The sequence below is a fragment of the Orycteropus afer genome, unplaced genomic scaffold (assembly GCF_000298275.1).
Source record: "Orycteropus afer afer isolate SDZICR_OR568_19922 unplaced genomic scaffold, OryAfe1.0 scaffold00450, whole genome shotgun sequence".
In the NCBI taxonomy this organism is placed as follows: Eukaryota; Metazoa; Chordata; class Mammalia; order Tubulidentata; family Orycteropodidae; genus Orycteropus; species Orycteropus afer.
The window spans coordinates 354,230-363,876 of record NW_006922037.1 but is presented as its reverse complement, the minus strand read 5'-3'; the positions used below and the strand labels follow the sequence as shown (position 1 = coordinate 363,876).

At 36.6% G+C, this 9,647-nt stretch overlaps 1 protein-coding gene across 1 annotated transcript in view; it reads left to right on the top strand.

Moving 5' to 3' along the window:
• Positions 1-9,647, top strand: part of LOC103208535 (ADAMTS-like protein 1) — a gene marked incomplete at its 3' end in the record, with an annotated part of 468,117 nt that overhangs the window by 110,475 nt on the left and 347,995 nt on the right. The window contains exon 4 of the mRNA XM_042782739.1: positions 6,042-6,278. Within this exon, the coding sequence (XP_042638673.1) occupies positions 6,042-6,278 (237 nt within the window). The remainder of the gene's footprint in view (positions 1-6,041; positions 6,279-9,647) is intronic.

Below are 9,647 nucleotides of genomic sequence, written 5' to 3'. Positions count from 1 at the left end.
ATTTTGTTGAAGATTTTTGCATCTATATTCAAAAAGGATATCGGTTTATAGTTTTCCTTCCTAGTGATGTCTTTGCGTGGTTTTGATATCAAGGTTATGCTTGCTTTGTAAAATGAATTTGAGAGGATTTCATCTTTTTCTATGTTCTGGAATAGTTTGAGTAGGATTAGTATCAGGTCTTCTCTGAATGTTTGGTAGAAATCTTTGGTGAAACTGTCTGGGCCAGGACTTTTTTTGTTGGTAAATTTTTTATGACCTGTTCAATTTCTTCTTTTGTTATGGGTCTGTTAAACTTTTCCACCTCAGTCTGTGTTAGTTTAGGTAAGTAGTGTGTTTTGAGAAATCTGTCCATTTCTTCTAGTTTTCTAAATTTGTTGGAGTACAGTTCTTTATAGTACCCTGATATTATCTTTTTTATTTCGGTTTGTTCTGTTGTGATGTCACCCAATTCTTATTTGTGTTATTTGTATTCTCTCCATCTTTTTCTTTGTTAAATTTGCCAGTGGTTTGTCAATTTTATTAATCTTTTCAAAAAACCAACTTCTGGTCTTTTTTTTCCCCCTATTTTCTGTTTCATTGATTTCTGCTTGAATCTTCATTATTTCCTTTCTTCTGGTGACTATAGGCTTCTCTTGCTGTTCTTTTTATAACTGTTGGAGATGTTGGTTTAAAGTGTTGATTTTGGCTCTTTCTTCTTTTTTGATATGTGCATTTACTGCTATAAATTGGCATCTGATCACTGCTTTCTCTGTGTCCCAAAGATATTGGTATGTTGTGTCTTCATTCTCATTTGATTCAAGTAATTGTTTTGTTTCATTTTTTATTTCTTCTATTACCCAGTCATTCTTAAAGATGGTGTTGTTCAGTTTCATGTGTTTGCTCTTTTTCCATTGATCTTCCTATTTTTGATTTCTAATTTGATAGCACTGTGATCTGAGAAGATGTTTTCCAGTATTTCAGTGTCTAGTGGCATAAGACATTTGACTGGTAACCAGAAAGCTGGCAGTACACACCCACCAGCCACTCCTTGGAAGGAAAATTGGGCAATCTACGCTGCAGTCATACTGCCTTGGAAACCCAAGGTGGGGTCGCTATGAGTCAGATCCAACTCAACAGCAGTGAGTTTGATTTGGTTCTTAGTTTTTATGACCTAACATATGGTCTGTCATGGAGAATGTTCCATGTGCCCTGGAAAAGAATGTGTATTATGTTGTTCTTGGGTGAAGGGCTCTGTAGATGTCTATAAGGTCAAGTTGGTGAATTGTATTGTTTAGCTCTTCTGGGTCTTGGTTTAGTGTCTTTCCAGTTTTATTATTCATTGAAAGTGGTGTACAAGGTCTTCTGTTAAGACTGTGCAGTCATCTGTTTGTCTTTTCAATTCTGTTAAAGTCTGTTTTCTGTATTTTGGGGCTCTTTCATTGCAACCATAGATATTTATTGTGGTTATATCTTCTTGTTCGATTGATCCTTTAATCATTATATAATGTCCTTCCTTGTCTCTTATGGTGGTTTTTGTCTTAAAGTCAACTTGACCAGAAATTAATATTGTCACTCCTGCTCTTTTTTGGTTGCCATTTCCTTGAATATCTTTTTCAAACCTTTGATTTTTTTAGTCTATTTTTGTCTTTGTCTCTAAGGTGTATCTCTTGTAGATAATATACTGATGGGTTATGTTTTCTTATCTGTTCAGCAGATCTCCATCTCTTGAGTGGTGCATTTAATCCATTGACACTCAGTGTAATTATTGACAAGTATGGATTTGTTGCTGTCATTTTCTTGTTTTTCCTAGTCTTCTTGGTTTCTTTGTTCCATATAATTTTCTGTGCTGAGCTCATTATGTTTATGAATTGTGTTGTCATTTCCTTTGTTGCTATTGTTTTAGTATTTGCTAAATATTGGTGTTTATTGTGATGTGAAGGTTTATCATTTTTCTTTGAGGTTACCTTGTGATTTATAATTTTGTTCCCACCTTTAGAGCAGTCCATTCTGTCTTGCAACTCTCTTGACTTCCTCAGCATTTAGAAGTTCCTTAACTACACAGTTTTTTCCCTCTTTTTTGGTGTAGTTGTCCTCATTTTCCAATTGATGTCTCTGGTTCCTTGTTTATAATCTTGTAAGCTTATTTTAGTTTGGATACTTCCATAACTGGATTGTTTTCTGGGTTATGTCAGCCTGTGTGTTAATGGTCAGTTGTTATTTGCTATTATTGGTTCTTTGTTTGAAGGACTCTCTTTAGAATCTCTTACAAAGTGGGTCTAGTTTTAACAAATTCCCTTAATTTCTGCTTATCTGGAAATCTCCTAATTTCACTGTCATGTTTGAGGGCCAGTTTTGCTGGGTATATAATTCTTGCTTGGAAAATTTTCTATTTCAGGGTTTTATATATATCATCTCATTGCCTTCTTGCTTGCATGGTTTCTGCTGAGAAATCAGAGCTTAGTCTTATTGGTTGCTCTTTGTATGTAACTTTTTATTTTTCCCATGCTGTTTTCAGGATTCTTTGTTTTTGGTTTTGGTGAGTTTGATGATGATATGTCTTGGTGATTTTCTTTTAGGATCTGTATTATTTGGAGTTCATTGGACTTCCTGAATGGATTTATTCTCATCTTTCATCATATCAGGGAAGTTCTCTTCCAACAAATCTTGCACAGTTTTCTCAGTGGTTGTATTAGTCTTTTCTTGTTCTAGAATTCCAATTACATGTAGGTTATTCCTTGTGATGGTATCCCATAAGAACCTTAGACTTGCTTTATTTTGTTTTGATCTTTTTTCTGATTGATCCCTTTCCAAAGAAGTGTTCAGGTATTTGTCTTCCATCTCATTAATTCCGTCTTCCATTGATTATATTCTACTTCTTATACCTTTCAATGTGTTATCTATTTCTGAAAATTTTAGTATTAAATTTCTGGATTTCTGTGTGTAGATTTTGTATCATTTCTAATTTTTTATTTTGTCATTTTGTTCCTGCAGTTTCTTGAGAAATTGCTCTGGGGTTTTATCTGTATTTTCCTTATTTTTGTCAGTGTTTTCCTTGATCTATCTCTCAATCCATTGAGAATACCTAATTATAATTCTTTTAAATTCCTTATCAGGGAGTTCCAATGCTGCTTCTTCCCTAGGAATGTGTTCTTGGTCTTTATCCTACATCCTTCTTTCTGCCTCTTTATTTTGCTTCTTTGTGTGGACAATGATGGTCTGTTGTCTCTGAGACATTGTGATGTTGTATTTTTATCTAGTTGGTGATTGTATGTTGGAGTGATTCACCCAAGATTGTAGGTTTTGTTTTGTTTTTTTTTTTTTTCCCTTCTGATTTATCTGAGTAAGCAGAGTACTGTGCTCCTCTATTTGCTAGTTGGCAGCACTTATATACTTTCCACCTGTCTCCTGGTGGGTGTGATATAGAATGAGAGTGGTTGCACAGGTCTCTGTTTAATGTGAAGAGCAGTTTAGGGTGAGATAGGCTCTTATGAGTGGTCATCTATTGTTAGCCAGTTGGTATAGAAGGAAGTGAAGACTTTCACTCAGCAAATGGACCTGCAGGAGGCATGGGGGTGGTTGGGTCATATGGGCACAGTTGCTGTCTCCCACTCAGTTAGACAAAAACAACAATCAAAAACCATCAAAAAAAGTAAAAGCAAGAGGACAAAAACACACACACACATACTGCATAAACACACAGGATCACCAAAAGAGAAAAAAGAATGAAACAGAATAAGAAAAATAAAAAAGAGGAAAGACAATAAAGGAGAGAAAATATTTAAAGAAATGCTTTAAAAAGCCAAAATAAATATTTACAGGAACAGGAGGGTGGGGGAAAGGGGGAACACTGCAGTATCTGAGAAGGGGGTAGTAAGAGAAAAGACATAGAGTAGGAGAATAATAAAGAAAAAAATGGAAAAATGCAGAAAGAAAAACAAAGAATGGGGAGAATCACAAGAAAGAAAACATGGGAACCAGGAAAAGGGGAAAGAGAAAAATCCAAACACTAGAGCCTGGGAAGGGAAGAAGAAAGAATAGTAATAAAAAGGATGATAAAAGAAAAAATCATAATGATAATTTGAAAACAGACAAAAACTAAAAAAAGAAAAAAGAAAAATCTGAGCAGGGCAGGGCAGGGCACCTAGGATCTGTCAGAGCACACAGACTTAAATGGAATTCCTACTGGCCAGAAGATGGGTAAGAGTGAAGAGACGGCCGCACATCTGTTCACCAAGAGAGTATGGGGTATAAGAGTAACAAGGGGAATGTCACACCTTTCCAATCCTCAGTGTCTGGTATGTCCTTGTGGTTCCTGACAAGTGAAGCCTATTCTGAGGCCCCTGGAATCTGAGAGAACGCTGTTGCTTTAAATATCCAAAATGGTTGAAATGCTTGTAAATGTTAAAAATGGCTGCACCCTCTGGACAGTCAAAAGTCCACAGGTCAGACCATCTTCCTCTTCTCTGCTTCCCCTTGTATTCACCATCCACCAGTGCAGTCCTATGTGCAGACCCTGGCTAGCAGGGCTGATTTTGGGGTTAATTCTTAGGTCCTAATGTCACTTAGCAATGTCCAAGCTGTCCATGCCATCAGGATGGACAGTCCATAGCTCCGTATGTCTCCTTTTTTGGTGTTTTCATGCAGGTTTTTCCACTAGTTGGAGTTTAGTCCACTTCTGTATCCTTTCTTTCAAAGCTCAGGGTTCCAGGATTATTTTCTGTATCTGTGTTAATTGGTTCCTTTTTTCTTTGTCGAAGAGGGTCTGTGTAGTTTGTCTGCGTATTTCACCACCTTACTGGAACTTCTAAATGTAGAGTTTTTCAGAGAAGGAAACCTGTCCTAAAAGAACTCTCAGAATGATAATGTAACAACTAGGAACTGTTGAAAGCCACATGCAAACCTCTTATTTAAAACCAGATATTATAATATGTTTGTCCAAAGCTAAATATTCTAGTCTTCCATGATACACATTGATTTAAAGACATGCACAATGAAATAAACCTAATGAAGCTTCTGCAAGGAATAGTTAATATTTTCTGTTTTACAATTAAATCTTACTTGTTTTCACTGAGGTTTACCATTCATTAGATAATAGTCATTGTTAGTCATAGTTTACATTTAAAATTTTTCTTTCTTAAATGTACATTGAAAGCATTCTTTTTTTCCACTAGTCTCTGCCAATATGATTTGAAATTCAAATTCAGAAAAATTTCTGAGTCTCTTTCTTCCATGGACTCATTAAGTAAGTATAGTAACAGCTATCATGCATTGAGCTATTAAGTGTCTTCCTTGTGGCAGTATTTAACCAGTGTAAGCTGATGAAATTCTCACAACTAGAGAACTGAATACTATCACCTCTGTTCTAAACATTAGAACTCTTAGAGAGAGCCACCATGATGCAGCCACACAGCTATCTGAGGAGGAAGGCCATGTGCTTCTCACTCAGCCATGCTATGTCAAGCTAAAACAATTCCGAGCTCAGTGATGTTTTCTCTTGTTTTGTTCCCCATATTGAATTCTAGATACTTTGCATATATGTCTTAGGGGAAAAAAAAAAAAAAAACTCATAAGCAAACCCCCCAACAAATCTTGTAATAACTTCATTTAAGCTTTTTGCTACTAATTCCTAAAATAAAGAATGGTCATAGCTCTCATTATCAGAACTGTGAAAGGAATAGGGAGGCTTTTAGTACCCCGCCCACACACACACTCACACACACATACTTTACTAGGACCTAGTTAAGGTACAGGGAAATCAAATGAATATTTTAATGTGGAGGAGTCTATGGGCTAATCACCATCCTATAGGAAATGTATCTCCACATGAATTTCCCCAACAAATATCAATCAAAAGATAAATTTCAAGATGATTACCTTCTCAAATCCCTGTATTTTGAGAACTAAAGAGTTCTATTATCTTTCAGATCATATAGGAGGGTCCATCTGCAATGACCTGGATATTTTCTTTGTTTTCTAAAACCTTCACAGTCTGTACACCTGCCCCTGTTTTCTGTAATAGGCCACCTCCTTAACTTTCTCTTCCTTTCCCCTTTCTCCTCCAGGACTGCCCACCAGAAGCAGGGGATTTCCGAGCTCAGCAGTGCTCTGCTCACAATGATGTCAAACATCATGGCCAGTTTTATGAATGGCTTCCTGTCTCCAATGATCCTGACAACCCATGTTCACTCAAGTGCCAGGCCAAAGGAACAGCGCTAGTTGTTGAACTAGCTCCTAAAGTTTTAGATGGCACTCGTTGCTACACAGAGTCATTGGATATGTGCATCAGTGGTTTATGCCAAGTAAGTGCTGACATTTTTTCATTTGTTTTAGTCCCTTTGTATAAATAGTTTTGCAACTACTTACAACTCAGTAACTCAATGTTATTCTTCTTAAGAGTTTATAAATAACTGGTAACAAATTTGAAAATTGACATTTCTTTTCCATGAAAAAAGTTGTATTTTGTGTTAGGGAAAAACTGCCTAGTGTTTTTTTTTTGTTGTTGTTGTTGTTTTTATTTGTTCCTTTCCTTTACTGTCATGTAAATATGGAAAAATAAAGATTCTTGAATAGTATACTTTACTTTTCTACTATACTGTGAAATTACCTAGCTTGGCTGTCCCTGGTTTTTTTTTGTTTTGTTTTGTTTTTTTTGTTTTAAAGCATAAGATAACCAGCCTATTTTTTAAAGCAAGCAATTAATTACTGTATTTCCTTGAGTGTTATACCCATTGCCGTGGAGTCAACTCCAATTCATACCAACTGTATAGGGCAGAATAGAACTGCTTCATAAGCTTTCCAAGGCTGTAATCTGTATGCAAGCAGTCTGTCTTATCTTTCTCCTACACAGCAGCCTGTAAGTTTGGACCACTGTCCTTTTGGTTAGCAGCCAAGCACTTAACCATGTGCCACAGGGTTTCTTATGTATGCTATCTTTAACTATATACTTCTCTATTTTATAAACTAGATATTTTGAGAATCTTTGTCTCTCTCGAAAATATATTGGTTGGAATCTTTATCTTTTGAGAATGTCTAATATCCCCACTAACAATGTAAGAATAAATGTCAAATATGTCTCAATAATTTGTTACAAGTTTCCTATGTTTATTTAAAACTTAAATTTATATTCAGATGTAAAAGGAAAAACTCTAAGGTATCACACAAGATGTGTGATATCAGGCAATCTTTTATGTGTGTGAGAGAAAGGCAGACATACTGATGTCTTCAAGACTTCAAGAAGTTTCAAGTGAGACACGAAAATTATGGCATGTCCACGTAATTCTCAAGCAGGAGGCTAGAGATGATGGATGCATATCTAATTCTCCCTTTATATATATGTATTTGAGTATAAATCTTAAGATAGATTGTTATAATTTTGAAGTTGACCTTAGAGGTTATCTGAACAACATCCTAGACAACATTATTTGTGATGGTTGGTGTTTGCTTCCTCCTCTAGGACTCTCAGTAGTGTTAAAGTGGAACTATGGAATTTCAAAAGTTTTGTGAATAATTGAGAATTGTAAAACAAGTAGATTTAGAAAAAGAACTGTGTTACAGGGAAAAGTAAGTAAAATAATAATTCCTCATGTTGTATACACAGTAAGAGTAAAGCATGGCAGATTTCCATTTTGTACATGAAAAATCTGAGGACTAGTAAAGTTGCATGATTTTCTGAAAGTAATATTGTTGGTCTTAGAAGAAATGAAACTAAATGCCAGGTCTCCTGAAAACTAGTCCAAAGTTGTTTCTACTATGCTACACTGCTGAATGAACCAAAATAAACAAGACAGGTCAGCAAATTAGGTTTCATTTGTTTCAGTTCCATATGAGTTCAACGTGGCATGTTTTTTCCTTAGACTAATCCTGCCAGCTGGCCTCCTGTGCCTTGGCAACTAAACGGGAATCCTATCTCAGCAACTAAAGAATAAATTCTTTATGTAGTAAATAGAGAGTGATAGTGATGGACTTTTGGCTTCAAGTATACGCGTACTTTCTTAATTTAGATTCTTATATGTGTGACTTGTTCGATTTGGGGGCAAGTGTAAATCATAAAATGCTTGAAATAATGTAACTTATAAGTAGAAATCATGAGTTGTTAATTCTTTCATTTATTTCCCTTGTAAGAGGCAATAATATGGCACAGGAGGTGGAGGAACACAGAATGTTGAAACGCTAACAAGTAGTTTAGTTTGGCTAAAGATCAGGGTTCCCTCCACTCCCTCCTGCATACGTAGCAAGAAAAGAGAGGTTGTTTGGGAAAGAATCATAGAGGCTTGAATGGCACATAGAATTGTGGTAAACAGTGGATAGCCAAAAAGGAGTTTTAGTGGAGAAAAGTCATGCTCAGAGCTCTAATTAGAAAGATGATTATAGATGCAGTTTTAAGAAGCTTGACATGAAAGAAGGGACAGGAGTCTAGGAGACCAGCTTATAAGGAGGCTCTTGCAGTAGCTGGAGTGAAACCAGGTATGAGCCTGGGCCAGTGAATTGCAGCAGAAACAGAAAAGAAATTGAATCTGAAACCAGAATGGATTTTTCAGTTTGATTATAAATAGGGCAAAGGATCCACCACCTGTTTGACATACTGTGATGGCTTGCATGTTGCTGGGATGCTGGAAGATATGACACCAGTATTTCAAATGCCAGCAGAGTCACCCATGGTGGACAGTTTCAGCTAACAGACTAAGACAGATTAGGAAGGAGAAGAGATGGTCCACTTCTGAAAAAATTTAGCCACTGAAATCTTTATGAATAGCAGTGAAACATTGTCAAATGGGGTGCCAGAAGATGAGCCCCTCAGATTGGAAAGGGCTCAAGCATAATGACAATTGTGAGGGGGACAGGACCTGTTTATGTTGTACATGAGGTCACTATGAATTTAAACCAACTCGATAGCACCAAACAACAAATAACAAGGGCAAAGTATTGTTAACCGTCATTGAGCTGGACCCTGGCTCATGGCCACCCAGGACCTTTGTGATCCATGAAGTTTTCTTCAGCCAATTTTCACAAGTAGGTTGCCAGCCCTTTATTCCTAGTTGTTCTTAGTTTGAAAGCTCCTCTGAAACCTGTTCAGCATCATAGTAACATGAAAGCCCCCATTGATGGACAGGTGGTGGCTGAGCATGAGGTATATTGGACTGGGTCTCCCACATGCAAGGCAAGAATTCTACCAGTGGGCTCAGGGGATCAAAACCTGAAAGTTAATATGACTGGGAACGGGTATAACTTTGGATCCTTACTACCTCCTATATTCCATCTTTTCATGATTAAAACTTACTTGATCAAGGTCAAAGACTATAGCCTTCAGTATGGATTACATCTCAACATAAAGAAAACAAAAATACTCACAACTGGACCAATAAGAAAAATCATGATAAGGAGAAAAATTGAAGTTGTCAAGGATTTCATTTTACTTGGATCCATAACCTACACCCATGGAAGCAGCAGTCAAAAAATCAAATGAAGGGTTCCGGCAAGATGGTGGACTAGGCAGAAGGACTGCATGGACCCTCTTCAACAAAGAAAAGGGAAACCAATTAACACAGACACAAAAGATAATCTTGGACCCCTGAGCTTTGAAGGGAAGGATACAAAAATGGACTAAACCCCAACTAGCAGAAGAATTTGAGTGAAAATACCTAAAAAGGAGACACATGGAGCTGCAGTCT